Genomic DNA, 22,938 nt, shown 5'->3' with positions numbered 1-22,938 from the left:
GCTTTGGGTAAGACCGCAGCATGGAACCTATATGTAATATTTATTCATGTATATATAGCGTTCATGCACAACGAGATTTTCAACACAAGCAGAAATTTTAAGCAACTTGTTGAAGAACACGTTTTTAATCCTTATGAAACCGGTAGTTTTCATCCTCGCTGCAATTCTTTTGGAACATTATATGCGTGACATCAGTTAAAAAATAAGATCGTAGCATCTAATATATTAGTTTTCGGTCCAGTCGTATTTATAAAGCAGCTATTTTTGAGAAAATTAATATAATGCCCTTATATTTGCAGATATGCTGTTAAAAAAATCACAACGTACAACATTCCCCTTTAATAATTTATTGTCAAGTTTCAAAAATCTAAGCAGTTAAAAAATCTATAACACATAAAAATCCAGAGACATTATAAATACAATTCATTATTTAGGAAAAAAGGGCAGCTTTAACATTTAAAATAAGATATAGTGCATAATCCTTCTTTTACGGTGAAAACCAGCTCAGTGTCTTCAACACAATTTATTCTTTGAGATGTGAATTAAGTCAAGGTTTGACCACAGACAAGAACTGAAGTGTACAGTCAGACTCAGTGCTTTGAGGGCTCAGTGTCCTCTGATTTGTTTTCCAACCTGAGCTCTGATACATAGTACATCCAATTAATTAACTGCAAAAGTTGAATACTTTTAAGTTGGTTCTGAATGGTTTTATAAGTAACTTTAAGGAAATGAGTGTTTTAAGTAATCCAATATAAAAGAACTATAGCAAAATTCTTAAGACAAAGATAATTAAATATTTTTTTTTATTAATTCATTGTAAGAAAAAAAAGACTAGCTCCTCAAGAAGAAATAAAATAAAAACTCAGGGAAGGATATTAATTAAGGATTATACTGCACACTGTATAATAAATTAGCACCTAACATTTGTTGATTTTATAAATTAAAGATTACATCATGTGATTTCCATAATCTTACATATTCCAGTATGTGCACTTTGTGTGGTTTTCTATCATTAGTTGAATTTACTCTATTCAGCTTCCCACCAAACAGGTCGGAAAGGAGACTTCTCAAAGCAGACCTTCAGAATGTGCAAAATGAAAAAAATAAGCATTACATAATTCTACTTCATCAGTAAGTTAAAACACTGTCCCCAAAATGCTTCAACCCATACAGTTTTACATTTCATATTAAAAGATGTGTTGCCAGAAAGTAGCTGGAATACAAAGTTGATGAATACAAATAACATTAAAAACAACTCACTGAATACTTATGAAACACACCTAATAAAAATAAACTAACAGATGCATTTAATCTGGATCTGTCAAGTGTCTTCAGCCTACCCATAGTCCCATCACTAAACTAACAGAAGCAAGAACTTCTTTGCATGCTAAATTTGCTTATAATGGAGGCAATCATCAGTCTGAATTTATCCAACTGTGTTTATCTATCAAAACTATTCAACTGCATTTAAAATGATCTAGATTTACTTTTCAAAGAATCATGTTATCTTATCCAACAACTACATCACTGGGGAAAGTGCACCTGTTATTTAAAACAATCCCATTACATAGCACTATTATTCATTTTAATTTTATTCATTTAGATCTCCCACAGCCTATACAAAGACCATGAGCTATACACCTTTGGCATTAATTATTTCTAATGACTAATCAGTCCTCTGTCATCAAATACTTAAGAAGTTCAGTCTCCAGAGCAGCCAAGGAACCTCCTTCCTCATTATCTCCCTCTTCTTCTGCAAGTTGTGAAACATCTCTTGGAGTCTTGTCCCCTTTGGCACTTGAGAGCTTCCAGCAGCTAGTGTCTTCATTGTTCATCAGTGATTCTCCTCCGTCTTCCTGAACATTTACAGCACTAGCGACATTGTAGAGTGGAGCCTCTGTAATGGCAAGTGGGTAAAAAAAGAGTGGTTAAAAAACATCTTTCTTGCTTCTACCGTTTTATTTCCTGCCTTTTGACAAATCGGCAGAATGTTTATGGAAGCTACATGAGTGAAGCACTTTGCTCAATGGTACAATAGCTGTGTCCCACCTAGGATTTGAACCTACAACCACATTTGTGGATTTGGGTACACAGCCCTAGTTTTACACTGCTACCCTATCTGGCATACATGCACATCTGTTTATGCTTATGTTTTGAAACATGCTTCTATATCATTAGCCCTGTCAAATTAAACGAGTCTATTGTAGTTTTTCTTGCTGGCTTGGCTGCTCAAACCTACGAGTGATTTGAAATATTCTACCAGGGCAATCAAGAAAAAGAAACTAAGACAGATCCCAAGATACTATTTGAACATGTTTTGTAAGAAGAAGAACAAACTTCTTTAATATGGGAGTAAAAGGCCACGTTGCTACTCTGTAGTGGTTCCTGTGCTCACCTTCGCAATCTGGGCACACTTCCGACCAGCTGTACTCTGCCAGATTAATGGGCTGGCAGATCCAAGAGGAGTGCAGCAGCTCTTCCAGGGTGATTCTTTGCCTGGGGTCTGGGTGCAACAGTCCAGCCATCAGTGTGTGCAATTCTAGAGAAACAAAATGAGGGAGAAGGAAACAAAACACATAACTGGAGAGAGGCACAATCATTCCTTTCCTTTTTACAAAAAACTAAAGGGAACACACACAAGACTTACTGTACCATGGAAATTAAACGAAGTTTAAAGCATAAGGATAGAATGTATTGTTTCATAAGATCAGTGCACTTCATTTGACAAAAAATAATTGTCATCAGCTCGTTAAAGCTGAAATATTAAAATCCGTCGATTTAGCAGAGTTATATACAGCTTTCTTGCCAAATCTACGGCTGACAAATATAAAGTTTCACTATAATGCCTGGGTAATGATGCACTCTGCCCACCTGGAGACACCTCATATGGGGGTCTAAGCTGAGCCTCCAGAGTCTCCTCCCTCTCGCAGAAAGGGTTCTCACCAAACAGCAAGGTGTACAGGGCCACTCCCAGAGACCACATCTCCAGCTCGGGTCCCTCATACCTGCCATAAGAGGCCAAAGGGAAAGTGTGTTAAGATGCACAAGTAAATACAGCCAGATTCACTAAACTCATATACAGATACGGATATTCACTAATGATAATGTAGGCAGTGAACTGTTCTCTTTCCATACATGGACTTTATGAAACACAAAGGAAAAATAATCACACAGTTAAATGTTAGGAATCCAGTTAAAAATGCTAACAAGGATCAGTGATGAAAGCATACCTTTTGACTACAGAAAACATAATAAAAAGTATTTATATATGTACGTTATTCAGGTATTTGATTCTTAAATATGATATTAAGATGCCTATAACAATACTGTAACAATAAACAAAGCAGATGTAGAACAAAAGTAATTCAATTTTGTATTTCAACCTCCATTTGTGCAATGTCAAAAGGACAACTCACAGGGGTAATGAGGCATGATTAGGACAGTTGGTCACAAAACATTTACAAATCTATTTTTCCCTTATAATGGATAAAATTGCACATCAGAATCATTCAAGACTCATTCTGAAATTCATCTTTAAATTATTATGAACAACAACTTAACTTTAAACTGAAATCTATGCAAAGTGGCAAATGACCACTGTTCAAAACATCTGGGAAAGGGGTAAACACAGACAAGCATATCTAGACATCTTTCTACTATTGCATTAAATTACCATGTAATTTGTAATTATTGATTATGAAAACCATGAGTGAAAGATACTGTACATACGGGTTCCCCAAGAGAACCTCAGGTGAGCAGTACTCCAGGGTTCCACAGAAAGTGTAAAAGAGCTTCCCTGGCTTCAGAAATGCAGCTGAACCAAAGTCTATCAGCTTGATATGAAAGTCTGTGTTGATGATGATGTTCTCATCTTTGATGTCTCTGTGTAGGATGCCTCTTTCGCGCAGGTATTTCACAGCTGCCACCAACTAAAACACATACATGTAGGATGTTTTTAATGGACAAAAAAACAAACTTGTTGAATTATCAATTGTTTAATATTTTATATGCAATTGCATTTCATTCCAACTTCATCTCCTGGAAGAGGAAGAAACACACATTCTGAAGGACACTGAAGATGACACAGGAGTATGAAATGCCTTGTGTCTATCCTTCGGTTTTTGATCCTTTGTTACCTTACCTTTTTGGAAAAGGTAAGAAAAAGTCTTCTTCTACCCTCAAAAGCAGGCATTTACTGTAAGTATTGTAGACTCTCACCTGTCTGAAGATGTAACTGCCCAGTGGCTCATCCAGATGGGGCTGTCTTTCTATAAACTCAAAAAGGTCCAGCCCATCTCCATGCTTCTCCATCACCATCTGGAAGAAACTCTCATTCTCAAACACTTCCACCACCTAGGAAAGAAAACCATGATGATAATTATATTAGTGGTAGCTGAAGGATATTGAGAAGGACCCTTCAAACTGTCATGCTTGATCTGAAGATCTCATCTGTTCCTTGAAGGTTCCTTTCAATTCAAGTAATTCCCAAAATGTATCCAAAACTGTAAACAAATGTCTCCTGTTCTCAGCTGTATTTCTGTTTTGCTAACGAAAATAAAGTAATCTACTGGGTCAGCTCTTTCTAAGCTAGCAACGACCTTTACTATAAATTATTTCATTACAAATTTATTATGTGGCAACCATTAGGGTACCCAATAAACACATGCCCAACAGTGTTTGTATCAACAGTACCCCAGTCCAATTTCATTAATTTAACGTGAGCCACCCACACTGTCTCCTTACCTTGATGATATTGGGGTGCTGAAGCCTGGCTAGTATAGCAACCTCCTGGCTGACTCTACCCATATCAGGATCGTCCACCCAGCAGTCACTCACAATCTTGCTCTTTTTGATAAATTTGACCACCACCTGGGGAAAGTAGGAAATAATATGAAAAAGAAAATAAAAACAAATTCAATCAATATTTCAGCTACCTGGATGAAATAGGATACATGATTAACCACAATTTATGTAATCAAATATTCTAACAATAAAGGCTAATGAAAAACACTTTAAAATTCCCTATTGCTAGTGAGCAAATAAGCATGACATCATGGATTGTCATATTGAAAGCAATAAAGAAATAGTCACATCCTGTTTCCTCTCACACAACTGTCAAATTGTTTTAAAAGACATGCTGAAATAAGTCAGAGCAGACAGAAAAATAAGAATAGAGTATCATTTAGAATATGCAACATACAAAAAAAATTCAAACGGAGTAAGGCGGTCTACATGAAATGTTCTTTTAGGATTCCCTTTTCAGATCTGTACAGATGTCACGAAAATGAATATGTTGAACCAAAAATAGAACAGAGCCCGTCCAGAACTCTGTGGCTCTGGTCATTTCATTCACCTCCTTGTTATCGGCATGTCGTCGTGCTCTCCACACAAAGCCATACGCTCCTTTGCCCACAGCACTGAGGGGTTGGTACTCCTCTTCAAATTGCCCTTCACAAGCCCGTGACTCCTCCAAGTCCTGAGAACTCCACAGCCCTTCACCTTTTGCTGTCTCTTGAATCACCTGCAATATAGACCAGCAGCATAATTACCTGAACCAATCTACTCTGCTTTGGGTGAATATGTACAAAAATGGCCTGTAACAGACTGAGTCAAATATTGCTTTAGTCAATAAAACATGCAAATATTTGTCTCTATTTGTTTGGTACACATTTTTACAAGGATCTGCAGGGTGTAAAGGTGATTGGAGATGTGGTGATCTGTTAGGAAGTAACTATATTTTGTTTTTGTGATCTGGGTGAGCAGATCAATTTCATTTCATTTCTTTTTTATTCATTCAGGCTGCGCAGTTGTACATCTGATTATCTGGTTTTCTCTTTCTGTTCCAACAGTACTTTAATCGTTTCTGCTTGCTTAACATTTACTGTCAAACTATTCTATTTTACATGGATTTGAGGTTGTTAACTTTGTCAGATTATATTTAATAAGGTGCTGCTCACAGAATTATTTTTTTGCATCTAGGTTTATTCCAGTATAGGAATAATTAATTGGTATTACCAGTAATTTTGGTTTTGAAATGTATTCTAGAGTTTTCAATGTGTGCGATAACAATGCTTGCTTTGCAGGTGTCAATCCTCTTCTAATGTTCTCCATTAATCCCACTCATAGGTAGGAATAATGAAGACCAGTTTAGTTGGTGGGGATCTACTTTTATATAAAATTATATGGATGTTATATTAAAGAGGGATCTGTTTTTTGAAGACTGTTGCAAAGGTTTCAGTTACATCACTAACTTCCCCCAGGCTGATAGCAGAGGCTTCATGCAGGGAGGTGGAGCTGCTGTCCCGACTAGACAGCAAGAGTTTAAGCCTCTTTAGCGCTTCCTGTTGGGCACGATCATGGTTCCTCATCATCCAGACAAAAAAAAGCAGCTGTCCATCAGGTAGCTCCACACGACAGATTTCAAACTGCACACCTGGATTGAACAGACAGAAAACGCACTTCTAGCTATTCCAATTGCTTTCTTTAATCTCTCATCTTTGTAAACAAATAGAACAGAACCATGTCAGAATGACTTACAGTAATAAATCCAACCTATCTTTAAATATAGTAAATTGGAATTGTTGTCTTCATCGTCTTTATGATATGTTTAATGAGACCTTCCCACTAATTTGAAAACAATCAGATTTTCTCTGAAGGAAATTAGAATAGAGATAAGAGAGCTAGTATCTTAGGAAACAGAATAGTAAACAGTCTAGAATTTGTTTTACTTACTAAGTCTGGAGCCATCTCTGTGATAGCAGTTTCCCTCAAAGTAACCCTCCAGGATTTCATCTGAAGCTACTGATGGCACCTCCTCCTTTAGTCTTTTCTTAGGGGTTGAAGTAGAGGGATCTGTCATGTGAGACTCCTGCAGATGCTTTACTTTTAACATGATTCCATCCTCTATCTCTCCTGAGCTGAAGAGAGGACTGCCACAAGGTACGTCCGAGCAAAGACCCCACTGCCTCTGCTCTCCTTCTAAGGGATTATCCATGATTATCCCACTTTGGCCAGACTCTTCCATCTCTGGATCGGACTCTACCACATAGGGAGATGGTGTCCTGAGGAGCTCAGAAGTGGCACAGGAGGTCTGGGACAAATCAGTTGCTGGGATCTCAAGGCTGCTACTCAAGTCAAGATCTTGCAAGCCTCTAGTGATCAAATTTCCATTGAACTCCAGGTCTAGGCTGTAGCTGCCAGACTGGAAAGGAAGACAAGGTCCAAAATTTGTACCTGTGTCTTGCGTGCGGTCTGGGCCAGAATTCCCAGCCCACGTCTCACAGAAGCCAGAGGAGGATCTGCTTCCCATGGAGATAACTTCAAAGCTGGAGTTCTCTGCAGTTTTAGACACCCTGTAGTTCAAGGGATATTCCTGGTTTGTATTGGGTAATGCACCGCATGTCTTGCTATGCCTCTGCTCATCTTGTGTGGGAGTCTCTGGTGACCCATGGAGCTGAACATGGCACAGAGTAGCCTTGAAATCACCTTGATCTATACCTGAGACAGATGAGATTTCAGCTGATTTCAGAGGTGCCGAATCCTGAGGGACATCTCGTTTACCAGGTACCAACATGACATTTTTGGTCTGAAGGTCTCCTGAGTTCAAGGATGACTTGAAATTATCAGTGGCTGAAAGGAGAGGACAGCTTGTATGGGACTCCTGGGAGAACTCCACTAAGGATGGGGTTTTCAGGAGTACACTGGTGATGCCGCCATCATTGCATTCAGTGCTCCTAGGGACAAACTGGGCAGCTTGGTCCACCAACTCAGCAGTGTTATCCTGCCTGTAAATACAGGATTTCAAAACCTGTCAGAAATCAAGGCAGTGAAATCTTCACTGCAAATTAATATCAACAAGTCTGGGAATGTTTTGAAATGATTATGTTTTGTAATAATGTTTATTCTTCTTCACCAATTATTCAAAAGAAGAATATCCCTGGTTCTCTTCAAGTGTTATTACTAAATGAAAATCAGGTTTTGGTCTCTCACTGCAGAAGACACAGGTCTGGTTGGACAGTAACACCACAGTTAAAAAAAAAATGTTTGTGCTGCACTAGTCTGTGTACTTACAGCTGTGTCATCACCTTATAGCTTGATCCTATCAGATCTTAGAAGCTAAACACAGCTGGGATGAAAAACTAGGTTGTTGCTGCAAGTGGTGTTGGTGAATCAGGTGGCGACACATTTATTCTGGAACATTACTTCTTAAACAATGTCCCACTACAGTGACCATGGACATTGTGCTATAGGAGGTCCTGACTGACTAGGTCATTAAAGATCCTGTACAATAAACTGGGGATGTTAAACCCAGCAATTTGGCTAAATTCCACTCTGGGCTTTGAATTAAAAAAATTACTGAATGAATCAATTTTCACTTTTTCACCTGATTTGCTATGTACCCAGGTTGCTGGTGCATTATAGCTAATGTACATCACCCACATCAGGTAGATGCTACACTTTGGTGACGGATGAAATGTGCACCGTCTTATATAAATAGCAGTTTGGTGTACTTTGGGATGGAAAGATTTTTATAAATGTAGTTATTCAAATCATTGCAATGAGCAGTACAAGTTCTCTTATGTTAGGTAGTTTAGATACAATTCAGAATTACAGAGTTTTTAATGCGCTCACTAACATAGATTAAGACGTTTCAAAGATGCCCTGTTGTTATTCTCAATCCAAATTTGGTATTTCCATTAAAAAACAAAAAAGACAATTTTGCAGTACTCAACATACTGGGATTCCTGGAACAATCGGCACTCTATACTAAAGGAAAGTGTCCAATACCTTGTAATGTAAGCCACCTACCCAGTGAAGGGTGTTGAGGTCACTTCAGGGGAAGACAGTGTTGACGGGGCACTTCCCTCATTCTCCAGTCTGGCACTGGTCCCAGTAAAGATCTCTGCTGTCCTTCCAGCTGCTGTCTCTTGCTTCTCCTGCTGAACCAATGCCATGTCGCCTGCCAGCAGTGGGCTGGGACCTTCAAAACACAGAAAGCACTGAGCATGGACTCCTATCATCAATATGTTCTGGGTATGGCTTATTAAAGAAAGAAATTGGTACACCTGAATAATTCAGATCACTGGGAAATGCAATGTTTTCTAAACACAGTTAAATTATTATAAGAAATATGAAACCGAGAAGGAGAGGAACTCTATGATAAACTTCTTTCAGATTTTATATTTAGCAAATAATCATATTTACTCTCTAACCACTTCCAAACATTCTTGATTTCTCCTCAATAGAATCATAAAAAGCCTGGCATTTCAATTTCAAAACAATGGTCACCTCTGTCACCTCTCTTATGTCTCAAAAACAAAACATTGAGGCAGTAATAGTTTTTACAAACGCACCATTTTTCACAGCACAGCTCAGTGAAGCAAATCAATACTACCTTCAGACACAGAGGGACTCACCTTTTGTTTTCATGGGCCTGTCCTCTAATGAAATAGGAAAATTGGAAAGAACAATAGGACAGCTTCCACTGAGGGGGTTAGTCCTACCAGCAGCTTTACAAGGATCTAAATGTCAGGTTAAAGATATATGGTATGAACAGAGAGAGCAGCTACTGACACAGGACAACACAGGTACTGGGACAGTTCATAAAACACTCTACATGCTTTTCAACACACCAGACACATACATCTGACTGACTTCAACTGAGACCAGACTGGCTTTGTTATCTTGTCTTATTTTCTGCAATGTACAGTATTAATTTAACTTTTCACATTTAAATGCTTTATTACAATTTTCTTAAAAGCAAGATGGCAAATAAAACATGTAACCATTTTCTTTGGTTCGACCAAAACCTTAAAGTTCTTTGTTAAGATTGTCCTCTCCCGTCATCATGCTATTTGATTGGTACATCATAGATCTAACTTTTCACTGAATTTTTAGTTCAGAAACCAATCTGCAAATGGAAATCAGTCCCAGGGATTGATTTTATTTCAGCTGTATTTGGTACCTGTTATGCTGTTGGAAAGAGAGAGGTAATGGGGTTTCTCTCCCTCCTTTGCTCTTCTGTTCACATCTATCTGATCTGCTGACTCATCTTTGAGGGCAACATTACCATCTTCCACAGCATGTAGGCTCTCATAAAAACCAGGCATCAGAAAAGTGATACTCTGGAGGAAAAAAAAATCAGTTTATGCCCTGCATTCACAGTGATTTGTTTTATTTATTCATGTTTCTCACCTATGCTTTGAAATGACTTTAACGCTTAAATATTTCAAGGAATCAATGTAGAGTGGCTTGATATCAGATTTTATTGGGACCTATCAGGTTTTTATAAGTAAGACACATGGTGTTAATTATTCGTATGTTTGTATACCAGGATTTATACAAAATATAAACATGCAGAAAAGTTTATAAAAATGAACTACAGAAAGCTGCAATAAAGTTTCAACAGATACATGACTGAATTACATAATTCAGTTTCTGATTATTCATTTGGATCAGATATTTTCTAAAAAACGTGATTTGCAAATTGCAAAAACCATTTTCTAAAGCGAATGTTTCAATATTTCAAAGGTTTCTACCTTTCCCACTAGTTCCGTCTTCCTATATCCAAAAAGCACCAAAGCAAAGTTGTCATTGACACTGTGGATTGATCCATCAGAGTGCAGAATTAACAGTCCACTGACAGCCGGGAAAACCCACACATTTGCAGTGTACACTGGTCCTGAGCCTGGTAAAGTCTGACCACTGTCTTTGTTTGCTGAAGGGTGCGATATGAAAAAAAGAAAAACAATTACTTAATACCTGAACAGAATGTCAATAAATAAATGCTGCATAAGGGGTGTTTAATGACTAAAAATAAATGCCTTAATACCAACAAAGTAGACTGAAGGGCTTTGATCCTTTCACATAATAATTATTTCATACATCTATTTAATATTCTTTATGTTTATATGATTATTTTCCTGTTATGCATCATTATGTTTCATGGTTAAGCTCTATGACAGGAATGCAAATCAGTTCTCAAATATTTAAATGCTTCTTGGTATCTCACAAATTCACATTTATCTAAAATAAAGGCCTGATGACTTGGAATTGAAGCTGATATTTAATGATTATATTTCTTTTCCAGTTCATTGTTCGCACTGATTTTCTCTAATTCTAAACCTAATATTTGGGTTTTTTGAGAAGTAATCAAAAAAAGAAAACAGGTTTCCAAATGTGTACTGTAAGTAACAAAATTAAAGTGAATTTATTAAAAATGTATTTCTATTCTGGATCAGCACACAAAATACAGAGGCTATTTACAACAGCGGCATTGGTACAAAATACAGAGGCTATTTACAACAGCAGCATTGGTACAGTAAACGTGTGAGTCCAAATCCAAACTTCAAATTACATACCACAACACTGCACCTTAAGAAGGGGAAAGGAGTGCTTCTTCAAGACTTTGCTGAATGCCACACAATCCTTAGGGTCCTCTGCTTCAGGAGAGGACCAGCTGTTGGTACACTGAAGAATCTGAGCCTCTGTTTCAGAAGGTACTGATTTAAACTCTGGACTTCCACAGGAGTATGCATTGCTTGACTGCTCTGTAACCTCAATTGGTTCCCCACAGTCTGGAACACTCTGAAGTTTTAAACTGAGTGGAAAAGTGGTACCATCCCTAGACATTCCCGTTAGCCTCTGGATTTGTAAAATCTGTAAGGGAATGCAACAGAAGAGAGCAGGATGTGTTTCAGGGTAAAGCTGCATGCATTTATCTATAGAAATGCAAATGCAGGAGAATTTCAGGCAATTAAAGTACATGTGTTATCTAGCAAATGCAGATACTGTACAGGAAAGGAAGGTAGCAAAAAACAATTATCATGAAAGAATACAAGTGTTCAATTTTACATTGCTGTTATACAGTATTTAGGGTTAAGATATATCAGAAAAAGTATGAAATGTTTCTGTGTTTTATCTTTCCTACCAAGTTAGAATGATTTTATGACTGTAGCATTATGTCTTAACTTGGTACTGATAGCAAGCTGGTTATTTGTTCAATTGGTTTATCTCTCTTGAAACCTGAACATTACACAAAAGTACTTTAATCTAATCCATTAATTACAGTTCTTTGTCGTCTTTCTGTTCTTTGAGAAGAAAGTGACAATACAGATGCGGTCATTCTGAATATGATTAATATTAAAATATTTTAAATTCTATGCAGGTGGAATGCTGGTAAAAATGTAGCATACATATAATTAACTCTGACAAAAATGTAATTAAGTTATAGACACCAGTATGGTAAAACACCTACAATGATATTGCTAGTGGGCTATAGCAAATCTTATAACTTTATGGTACCTGAATAAAACTCGAATAATGGAAACCACTGTGCTTGTGTTGCAGTAAGTTCAAGTAAATGATCATTGGTGGTTCTAAAGTTGGAGAAATGGGAACTATTTTTAAAAATACATTCATGGGATACCAGAAAGAATAGACAAATAGGACAGTATAAGTTATTGAGTCAGACAAATAATCAATTTAGTACAGACTACAAGACAGCCAATGCAGCAGCTAATTTTTACTGGTTATGGCCTAAATCTACACAAGCCGATGTCTCTTCCTCTGCGGTAACATTTAATGGTGGAGACACTGACCTTGGGTATCTGCTTGTAGTGAAGTGGGATACCGAGTGATGGAATAAGGTATGTAATGGACAACCCTATCACCTCCTCCGGATGTGCATAACCATAGAGATTGGAAAACACAGAATCACAGGACTGGATCCATCCCTGAAATAACACAACATATATTCCAGAATATTAAATGGTTTTATATTCCAATTAGTTTAATTAATGTTTGACAGAGACTTGGTGCAGCAACATTTATAACACAGCTGTTTCTAAATAGCTATTAAAATGTTACAAATGAAATATGCATTTGACCATGTTAATTTGTTTGCTAGTAGCTAATCGATGAAAGGATCTCTGCTACTCATTTTCTGAAGGCTTCCAAGGAAAAAGGTTCAGCAAAAAGATTTATCAGATTTTGTGCCACATACCCTTTTATGAAAAGTGCCTTTATTACTTCTACCATTATCTACTCAATGATGCTATTGAGATACAGTACAATATGTAGTCTAACCAAATGCTGGTTACACATAAATCCAATGGAATAAGTTTCATAGTGAAAAAAGAGTAAATGATTAGGACAGAATCTAAATTGTGAATGTGCAATAGTTCAAAGAAATTAAAAAAACGTTAGTGAATTGATATGAAGGTATCAAGTAGGGTAGCACCTTTAAACAGGTACGTTCAAATTGCTTCTTTCTTCTACACATTAGATTACAACACAGTTATCTTGCAAAACATGTTTTTTTATATTAAAACACATATCTCCAAAATAGTTTAAATATTTACAACTAATCGGGTTTGTTGTTTTTTTGCTTACTTACATCTTGTGTGAAGGACACATGAGCAGATATTCTCTGCACTGGTTCCATCACCACCAGACAGCGGTTGCCCTCATGGGTCAGTCTGTGGGCCCATACAGATACGGGGATCTCACTGCCAGACCTGCTCACTATATCAACCTGTAAAATATGGATTCTTCGGAACATTAAACACTGCTGTAATCTACAAACTACAAACTCTTAAGAATAAAATTATAGTTTATAAACTTTATTTTCTTCCAATTGCTAAAAACAAGATATCAGCACCTTGCATTTCTGCCTGCAGGAAAAGTGATGCTTAAATCTAAAGACATTGATTCATATCTTAAAGATACTTTTATACAGAGAAAAGGGCGTGAATATTTCAGACACTCAAGTCTTTTATCTATAATTCTTATATGTGTGCCATTAGAACTAATTATAAGTTAAATTTTACATGGTCGTCTAGCATATCACCTCTGGATTTTAGTTCACCTTAAATTTGAAAACATTTGAGAACATTTCTTTCAATTATTTTATTATGTTTATATTAACAATACCTAGAAATCACGCACAATATTAATGGAATACTCAGCAAATTAGAACGAAATCCTACAGTTAAAGGCTTTAGAAATTAAAATAAAAATATTAACAACCAACATATAAAACAGTATACTGTATACTGGGGAATACACTACCACTTTTCCTGAGACCATGACCAGATTTCCATTAGTCTCCAGATGCTCCTCCCCCAAAGCTTCTTCAAGAGTTTGACTGGTCTTCTTTAAGAGACAGGATAGCTTTAATCCAATCAGATCCTTGCTGCTGTAGTCAAACAATTTACAAGCCACATCATTGGCAATGAGTATCTTTAGAAAACAAAATGGAAAAAATTAGAAACACATTCAGGTACAGTTTGTATCAGAAAGATCTCTGCAATACATTTCAGAAGAAACCTTTCAAAAATCAGCAATGATTAAGAAGTTCTGTAACAGATCAGCATGTAGCTGAATCAACATGCAGAATATTAAGGAGTTATTCCCATCCAAGTGGTCTCAATTTTAACATTTAGGAGATAATGGACACTTTTTCACCTCAGAACAAGCCTGCCACATTATTACTTAGTTCATACTTTGCAAAAAACGATGTTTCTCATTCTTTTTTCTAATTTTTCTTCCCTTTTCAAACTCAAACTGGAAATACTTTCACAGATCTACATATAGTGTCATGATAAAGTCATATGACTGGATAGTTTGTATGAAACGTAACCTGTGCTTCTCCAAGAAATTACATATAGATTCTTGTCCAGCAAAACTTAAAAGTAACCGATAAATTAAGGTGCATCATTAGTGTGATTCATTGCTATTAAACAGTGTAAGCATTCAAATAATGGCCAGAGAAGACACCAGTGTACCTCTGCGGTTGTCATATCAACAGTGAGAATGGCCTTATTGGGGTTGTGAAATGTAGGCAGCGCTGAGTGGCTGAGTCCTTCCCGGGCCAGATGCTTGAACAGAGAACAACTGGGTATATTGCTGAACTCAGACTGGGACAGAGAACCAGAAGCTGTTCTGGAACAGGACAGGTCAGACAGCTGAATGTTCCGCGCAGCTACTGAGTTGAAGCAGAAAGAGTTCAGACCTTCTCCTGGTATTCAAGATAGAAGAAAGGTTTCAAACCCATTGGTAAGGACACATGAAAACAAAGACAACAGAAAGAATTTACTACTCATTTTCAATCAAAAGACAATGTGAATGTTATTTACAGTGTGTTAATCATGTTTCAAATTTGGCTTACGAAACCTGTTTTTGTTTATATTTCTCAGCAAAAGCAGTTACATCAGTGAGTGCACAGTCTGTACTGTATTTGAACAGTATTCTATGAAAAACTCAAAATCACAATCTAAACACAGAAGTTTGAAACTAAAGGAACAATGGCTGAGTTGCATAACCACCTGTGCTTTCAGCTAGAATACCCTAAATATCAACATAAGAACAACACTGACCTAAAAAAACATGAAAGTATGTTATAAAGCCTTATATCATACAGGCTGGCTGCTTCCATAAGCACAGAAAATTATCTGAAAAACATTATGTATGCAAACATATGGACATAATGTGTTTTTTTTATAAAGCAATTTAGTTTACTCTCCACATGAAATGTAAAATAGTTTGAAGTTTGCAGTCCTGTAACCTTATAAGGCTTTAAGCTGAACTGCTCTCAAATACGTATTTTTGCACATGCATGAAATGCTATAGGTTGCACAATCTCTCACCTAAAGATTTGACCTCAAGTTTAAATCAGTCTACTTCTGCAACATAACAAATCCTTCTCTTGGGCTATGTTCCAAGAGATTTGCAAGCTCTCTGACCTGTGATAGATCTACTCGTCATGAAGAGTTGAGGTGGCCAGCGCCTGTGGCGGCCTGCCTTCCTGGCACATGGGTAGGACTTGTTGAGGTCGAGGGATTCGTCAAGTGGGAGAGGAACCGCATTCTCAGAGGTGACTCCGCAGAAGGAGGTCCACCTGAGAGGTGAGCCCAGCTGCTCAGAACAGCTCAGAGCTTGCAGGGACACCATTCTCTACAGGCCAGAGACTCCAGTGTACCACCAGCCCTGCGCTAAAACAAAAATAGTGTTTTTTGAGTTATACTCCATCTTAAAGAAATCTACATTTTCCTGTTCTCGTGTACTTGAAATTCACCGTAATAATTTGTTGTTATGCGTTATTCTCCCGCTTTGAAACATTCTAAGTATTTTGCATGATGTTATAATATATATGTCTATAACTGGCTACTGTACATTGTTATTGAGCATTGCTACAAAAAGAGCAAGGATTCAAACGTCAGAACATAGCCGTGTGGGTCCGTCTTTTGCCTGTCCTTTGGAATATGTCCACAGAATATTTATTGTACTTTAACAGTTTATTAACATTAATTAAGTGGAGGTAGCAGTACCACAGACAATAAACAAGATCAAATATATTATGTCTTTCATAGACTACGTCTAATTTAGCCACGGACTTTTTTCGTACTCTCTACAGTAGGACTATCACAGGCACTTACATGGATTCACTGAAATGAACAGTAAATTATCACGGTAGGTTGTATTTATTTCCATTGTGTTGAACGATACTAAATTTCAAATACTCACTTGATTTACGCCAAGATTCACTTCTCCGAATGGTCTACTAGCACTCCAGGTTAACACTAAATTAAACATCAGATTGAAAACACCTTTCTTAAACGTGCCAGGCACCACACACAACATTCACTAAAATCCTTTTATTTTCCTTCTCTGACAAGAAAAGCAATATTTCTAACCGCGTTCTGTCTCAGCCCGCGCGGGACCATTTGAGCACAAAACGATGACATAAACACACCAATCACATGGCTATGTTTTTGTAACAGACGGGAGTATTAACAAATACGGCTTCGCAGTAGGCGGGACATAGATGTGTTTCAACATGGCGCACCCGTTTCCTTGGAGACGGGCGTGGTAGATTAAGGGTATTATAAACAAAACTGCACCAAAGAAATTTAGAAGGAGTTCGCCACCTGGGTTCCATTGTCAATTTGGGTGGCACGCCGTGGAGTGGGTTCAAATGCCAGAGGAAATATTTCATTAGTTGTAGAGTCCTTGCCGCAATAGGATAACATAAGATCGATGTTTTGAAAATCATTGCTACTTTCTTGACATAGAAAATCTACATTGTGTAGAAAAACAGAAAGCTTAACTTGGATATTTTCCGATTCGGATTTTATTTAGCTTTCCTGTAATTTATGATCATGGTTAAATCTGTTTTAATTTATCGCAGCACATATTTCTTGGTCACATGACTAGGGACACTTCAGCTAACATCTATCATGTGATTACATCAAACATGGAGTTATCAGGAACTAAGGAGCTCAGCATATTATGAAGGTTTGAGGATTTTATTTAAAGGTTAAAGGTTAGTTTAAGAGTTCATCGAAATAATTAGTGATAACGTTGCACAATCATTTTTGGTTTAGTCACTTCATCCAGTTTTACGTCTTTTGCTGTTAGTATTAGTTAGACTTTGAGAAGTGCGTATTTTTAATACCTATGTCCTCTCTATGAGACTGGTGTGTGCTATCAGTGAATATTAGTTATTGAATACGAACATTTTTACTATTGATTGAATTTATGGCTGAACGACGATCTGGAACGGAGGTTATCAGTCGTTGATTGGCCCCATATTTAAAAAGAAAGTTTGATTATTTTTAGAGTAGTCTTGGGGTTAATTCATAGAAATTAAAGCGATTACTACTTTTTTAACCAAAGTTTCAAAAGCATGAAGAGGTAGAAAGTATTGTTTGTGGGCGAGATTTAGTAACAACAGTTAAAAACAAAGTTTTGTGTTATGATTTTTAATCACATAAAGTACGATTACCATGTGCATTTATAGCATGTGTCCATTGTGCTCGACATTGTCATTGCCTCAAACATTTTGTTTGAAAGAAAAAATATCTTGTTGAGAGCTCATACTTTCACTTTAAAAGGAGTAAAGTAAATGAAAACAACAGACCTTAATGCAACATCCATTAAATACAAAGCAATTATATTATTTAGCAGGAGCCTGGACAAAATGTACAGATGACGAAAAGGCAAAACCCAAACAAGCCGATTCAATATATAGAATAATAGCATCTGGGTCAGTGAAAACTTTCAATTTAGATGATCCGTTTGAAAGCAGATGAATAAGAGTCTTGGAACAATAGCAAAGTAAGTGTGGCAACTTCAACAGCTTCCCTTTTTATTGTGTTTCTCATATTTCTTATTCTTCTGTACCATCTTCAGGGGGTAAAAGAGATTTGATCACTGGAAGATGGAAGGAATTCCCTTGAGGACACTGGATCTTGTGTGTCTGGGAACCAGTGTTGCATTCTCAGGGCTGTTCTACTATATCTACCGGAAGAAGAAGAAAACCGTGGACACACTGAAGGTTCTCTCTTTGTTTTATAGATAAGGAGATGCAGCATAACAAGGGTCTCATAAGGATCCCTCATATTGAAGCCATTACAGTTAAACTAGAATTGGATGAAATGTGTGACTGGTGTTCAGTGAAGCTGATGTAGCGCTCAGAGTTTAGCATTTAAAAATACATATTAAACAAAAACTAGTCTTCGTCTGAATAGATCTGTAGAGGCAGAGTAGTGAATTACAGTACCTATCTGGAGGACTGAATGTAATTTGGATTAAAAAAGGTAGCTGGAATATCTGTATTTCATTTACATAATCATTTTAACAGATATCTCTCAATATTAAAATGGTTTTGATTACTGAGGAGCAGCTATAGAAAAAACTGTGTTTTTCCTTCTCTGTTTTAAACCGTTCCTTCTTTCTTTTTGCCTTTGCTTTCTAGGAGGCTCCACAGATGCGTCTGGATGAACAATTGGCCGACATTTTAAACGCAGCACCTGGAAAATGTCTCCAGTATGTTGTTATTGAGGGTAAGCTGCAGCTTTTGATTTTAAATCTTTCAGTAAAATGCATTAAATCACAGACCTAAAGACGGGATGTTTTTGATAATTCAGGCTTCTGCTGGGGGAGGTGATACGATGGATTAGTTCACTAATATTTCAATTTTACATCAGGAAATAAGTCACACCTCTCACAGCTGCCGCAATAGTTCAGATGGCACAAAACTAAGCCTCCATTTAACAAATTCAGTATTTTGTTCTTCACATTCCCTTCAGGGACAGTGCAGCCTGCTGGAGAAACCCTCAGGAGTCAGTTCCAGGAGGGCAGCCTAGGAGTGGTGCAGAGACTTGTCCTGAAGGAGCACAAGCTGGTGTGGAACAGCCTGGCACGTGCCTGGTAGGTAGTTGTACCTCCACATGACTTTTGGTTTTAGAGATACAGGATGAAAACCTCGGGTACAAGTTAAATGTTTTTTGTAAGATCTCTAACAGTATGTAGGACTTATGGTACACAAATGACCCCACTGTAAGTAAGTTAAACAGTGTGACTTAGAAGAATATCCAGTGGCTTTGGCATATTTGTATGTGGATGTTCTTTTAGAATTGTATTCAGACATTGTCTGGAGAGTTTTTCAGAAATGACCTAGGTAAAGGCTTTCAGTTCATAGATTTGAATAGTATCTATCCATGCCTTTTTCATTGTTTTATTTCGACAATAATTCAAACGTAAAACACACCTAACCTGTCCTCTGTCACTGTCGTCTAGGACGGACAGCGAGAGGATTTTACATCAAAGGATCAACATGGTGCCCTTTAATCTCGTGGGCTCTGGGAACGCAGCAGTGCGGGTGCTGTGTCCTTTGGAAGCATCAGGGCTGGAGATGGAGATTGTGCACGAGAAGTTTCACCAAGCCAGCTATGGCTTCACAGACATCATTGGCCAGTACCTGAGCGGAGAGAAGCCCAAGGGCCAGCTGGAGACGGAAGAGATGCTCAAGGTGGGTGCCACCCTGACAGGGGTGGGGGAGCTGATTCTGGACTCAGACAGAGTTCTTAAACTGAGGCCTCCGGCTGACGGCTCCGAATACTTCCTCACCACCTCTGACTTTCATACCATGCTGGTGGAAGAAGAAGGGCGAGCCACCATTTGGCAGGTCCTGGCGTCCATCTGCGCCCTGGCAGGGGTGGCAGTGCTCCTGTGGGTGGCCAGGAGATACTACAGACACCTGCGAGAGAAGTGGGCCCGGGAGGAGCTGCGCAGGCAGTTTGAGAGGATGGGCCCCAGCCGGACTGCCCCCCAGGGAGAGCTGGAAGATGCAGAGTCCCTGGAGAACGCCTGTGTCATCTGCCTGTCCAACCCCCGCAGCTGCGTCCTGCTGGAGTGTGGCCACGTCTGCTGCTGCTTTAGCTGCTTCCAGTCCCTGCCTGTGCCCACCTGCCCCATCTGCAGGCAGCCCATCGTAAGGGTGGTGCCCCTCTACCAGGCATGAGACAAGGCGAGAGCATCAGTATCTCGAGATGCCTTAAATCTTGACCTTGTTGTTTCCGTTCTTAATTCTGCAGCCGTATTTCTGGAAGTATGGGTAACAAAACAAAAAGACATAATAAATTATTCCTCTTGAAAAAAAATATGTTACGGACTATATAATTCTTATTTATAGAAGTTGTACAACAAGCTGCTGTGGCTCAAATACAGTAGGTACTTTGTGCAATTGTTGTAAAAATGGAAGTTGAGGAAACAGTAAAGAGATGGAAGATAATGACAGTTATGAATGGGTAATTGCAGAACATCATTTCCTGGTGTGCACAGTATGAACAAATCATAGAGAATAAAGATCTGATTTTTTTTTCTGGAATGCCAGCAAGTCATTTCATCAGAGAGGCCCATCTACATCCTTAACTGTTTGTTCAAAGCAACAGGAATCCCCCATAGTATGTTATCAGACTCATTCTCATTCATATGGACTAGTGAGACTAAGGAGGTGAACCATATTACTACTTATTTAAATATTTTCTGGTGGTAGCAAAATATGCTTTACAAAATATTACAAAATCTGGCATCAGACATTCAAACATCTGCTTGAGTACAATCATTTGCCATTGGGAGTGCACAATGATTAAGATTATTGATAGGGGGTATTGAGGCTAAACTGGTATTCACAAAGATGCTGGGTTTTACTTTATATAACAACCCTGAACTGCTGTGATCATTTCAGGTGCTTTAAACTGCTCGGTTTTAGTATAATCACAGTATTATTTTGAAAATAATCAGAATTTATGATTATTTTAAAAATGTTCTCGATTGAGACTTTAAAGAAGCACAGTAGCGGGTATGCTTGCCAGTACTATCAGCACTGTGTTAAAAGTGCTTTCTCTTTCATTTTTCAAAAATCTTCAACTTAATGAGGTCTTCAATTTAAAACGTCCCAGGGGAGTGATCTGGTTGCAGCACTCTAGAATAACTCCTACAGGCAAGCTGTGCCATCCATTTACTACAGCCAGAAAAGCACAGTGGCACTACTCAGTTAACTAAGCATTGCTGGATATGATGAGGAATTACATTGCACTAGTGTCCTCCAAATGCTGACCAAGCATGTGTAAGATTTGGTGTTGTCACTGATGGTGTCTGTGTTCTGCATACATTTGAGGGTTGTGCTCCAGAAATAAGTGAATTCTTTTGGCAGTATCTAATTTACAGTTAGATGAAGATCTTGAAATGTGAAGTTGCATGAAAGCAGTGAGCTGTATGAGTAGGATGTGATAGCACTGAATGACAGAATGAGAGAGACTACTGTGCTTCATGCAGAAGGTGAGGATGCACAATGAATCTAATGCATTTGCAAATGTTTTTTTGCACCTGCATTTTCAATAATGAACACGATTAAAATAAGACAATGAAAGACTGACTTGTGATAAAATTTACTGTACTGTTATGGTAATAGACCATGTTGTTGGTCAACATGATTGAAAATGGAAATAGAGGAATTAAAAGAAAATCCCCAGTCTTAATCTGCCTTTTCATTTTGAGAGAGTGTTTGTGGCTGGGAGACATTACTACTGTATATAACAGAAGAAAATGTTTAAAGAAGAAGATGTTTCAAGAAGAAAATGTTTAAAGAAAAGTTAATATACAAAGACAGTAACTGATGTGTGCACTCCAAGCAAAACTATACTGAATGCAATATAAAAGCATACAAATATGGGGGACAGCATTTAGAGGAATTTCAGAATGGTCAGAAACAATATAGAAAACAAATGGTTTCCAAAATAAGCGTTTATTTGTACTTTGCAGTTCAGCAAAGTCTACATAAGAAGTTCCTGGTGCTGACATGAGAAAAGAGGGGGCAGAGGACAACACGCATACAACAGTAATGCAGTTGAGCAGGTGGAAGCCATATGACTCTGTCATTGTAGGTCACAGAGGACAGCAGTCCAAGTATAACTGCAGCAGCTGTGGGACCCGGGTAGCAGTCACCTTCAGGAAAAGTTCACATCATATGTACACTGTAGCAACTGTGTTCCCTAGCAAGGGATTTTTCTCTGACACTTTCTTATTTACGAGATCCACATTTGGTATTGGTTTCTTCTACTTTGTGCAGTCTACATAAGACGTTCTGAATCTGCATTTTCATAGTGTACTTTACCTAGTGGGAAATTAGATCAAACCAGCTAGATTTTACTAGTCGTGCTTTTGTTATTTAACATTTCTGTTAGTGATCTTATTGGAATTCTCTCTTGGGCAGTTAATGATGGGAATGGAAGTCTAGGCTAATGGGAGTTGGGAATGCACACTTCATAGTTCAGATTGTGAATGAAGAACATTGTACAAGTATAGGGTTAGGATGTCAAAAAGTTGTTATGAAACGTGTTCCGACTTCAGAAATGTTTCTTGTTATTCACAAAGTGTCCACAAGGGGTCCCCATGTGATAAGTTTCACCACTTACGGAATGAGAGTTTTGGATAAGGTTCAATTATCCTTTTCAAAGACAACCAACATCTCTACAAACAGTGTGAATCTTTGTAACTTCACAGGTTGTGTCATCCCTTCTTTGCAGCACTTCAGAGAAACAAGGTAGTAAAACAACTTCTTTTGTTTTCATTTTAAGCATCACAAGACAAGCT

General features: G+C 37.8%; 2 protein-coding genes across 4 annotated transcripts; one reads left to right on the top strand and one right to left on the bottom strand.

Annotated features, from left to right (window-relative positions):
* Nucleotides 1-331: 331 nt before the first annotated feature.
* Nucleotides 332-16,729, bottom strand: pask (PAS domain containing serine/threonine kinase). 2 transcript variants are annotated; one of them, XM_069197581.1, is made up of 20 exons: nucleotides 16,525-16,729; nucleotides 15,744-15,992; nucleotides 14,787-15,019; nucleotides 14,071-14,241; nucleotides 13,397-13,534; nucleotides 12,600-12,734; nucleotides 11,361-11,658; nucleotides 10,539-10,717; nucleotides 9,965-10,124; nucleotides 9,417-9,521; nucleotides 8,809-8,980; nucleotides 6,733-7,784; nucleotides 6,243-6,433; nucleotides 5,354-5,521; nucleotides 4,744-4,869; nucleotides 4,219-4,353; nucleotides 3,730-3,929; nucleotides 2,872-3,005; nucleotides 2,396-2,539; nucleotides 332-1,897 (listed from the first exon to the last, which is right to left on the bottom strand). In XM_069197581.1, exons 2-20 carry the CDS (start codon nucleotides 15,949-15,951, stop codon nucleotides 1,671-1,673), a joined length of 4,176 nt encoding a protein of 1,391 aa, XP_069053682.1. In that variant the 5' UTR covers nucleotides 15,952-15,992; nucleotides 16,525-16,729; the 3' UTR covers nucleotides 332-1,670. The 2 variants fall into 2 exon arrangements, with proteins under 2 accessions (XP_069053682.1, XP_015216547.2); XM_015361061.2 differs by having other exon boundaries at nucleotides 6,252-6,433.
* Nucleotides 16,730-16,884: 155 nt separating this feature from the next.
* Nucleotides 16,885-21,824, top strand: mul2 (mitochondrial E3 ubiquitin protein ligase 2). 2 transcript variants are annotated; one of them, XM_015361056.2, is made up of 5 exons: nucleotides 16,885-17,323; nucleotides 18,193-18,337; nucleotides 18,758-18,845; nucleotides 19,092-19,212; nucleotides 19,582-21,824. In XM_015361056.2, the coding sequence occupies exons 2-5, from the start codon at nucleotides 18,221-18,223 to the stop codon at nucleotides 20,303-20,305; spliced, it is 1,050 nt and encodes a 349-aa protein (XP_015216542.1). In that variant the 5' UTR covers nucleotides 16,885-17,323; nucleotides 18,193-18,220; the 3' UTR covers nucleotides 20,306-21,824. The 2 variants fall into 2 exon arrangements, with proteins under 2 accessions (XP_015216542.1, XP_006637727.1); XM_006637664.3 differs by having other exon boundaries at nucleotides 16,886-17,295.
* Nucleotides 21,825-22,938: the final 1,114 nt, after the last annotated feature.

Source organism: Lepisosteus oculatus, chromosome 13 (genome assembly GCF_040954835.1).
Source record: "Lepisosteus oculatus isolate fLepOcu1 chromosome 13, fLepOcu1.hap2, whole genome shotgun sequence".
Taxonomy (NCBI): domain Eukaryota; kingdom Metazoa; phylum Chordata; class Actinopteri; order Semionotiformes; family Lepisosteidae; genus Lepisosteus; species Lepisosteus oculatus.
The sequence above is the reverse complement of the archived record's forward strand: the minus strand, read 5'-3'. Positions and strand labels throughout refer to the sequence as shown.

Excerpts from the sequence above, each read along its gene's own strand:
- mul2 (XM_015361056.2), top strand. The coding sequence starts at position 18,221 with ATGGAAGGAATTCCCTTGAGGACACTGGATCTTGTGTGTCTGGGAACC. Across the intron at positions 18,338-18,757 it reads AAACCGTGGACACACTGAAG|GAGGCTCCACAGATGCGTCT; the intron begins GTTCTCTCTTTG and ends TTTGCTTTCTAG. Across the intron at positions 19,213-19,581 it reads AACAGCCTGGCACGTGCCTG|GACGGACAGCGAGAGGATTT; the intron begins GTAGGTAGTTGT and ends ACTGTCGTCTAG.
- pask (XM_069197581.1), bottom strand. The coding sequence starts at position 15,951 with ATGGTGTCCCTGCAAGCTCTGAGCTGTTCTGAGCAGCTGGGCTCACCT. Across the intron at positions 14,242-14,786 it reads TTGATATGACAACCGCAGAG|ATACTCATTGCCAATGATGT; the intron begins GTACACTGGTGT and ends TGTTTTCTAAAG. Across the intron at positions 13,535-14,070 it reads TCATGGTCTCAGGAAAAGTG|GTTGATATAGTGAGCAGGTC; the intron begins GTAGTGTATTCC and ends CATATTTTACAG.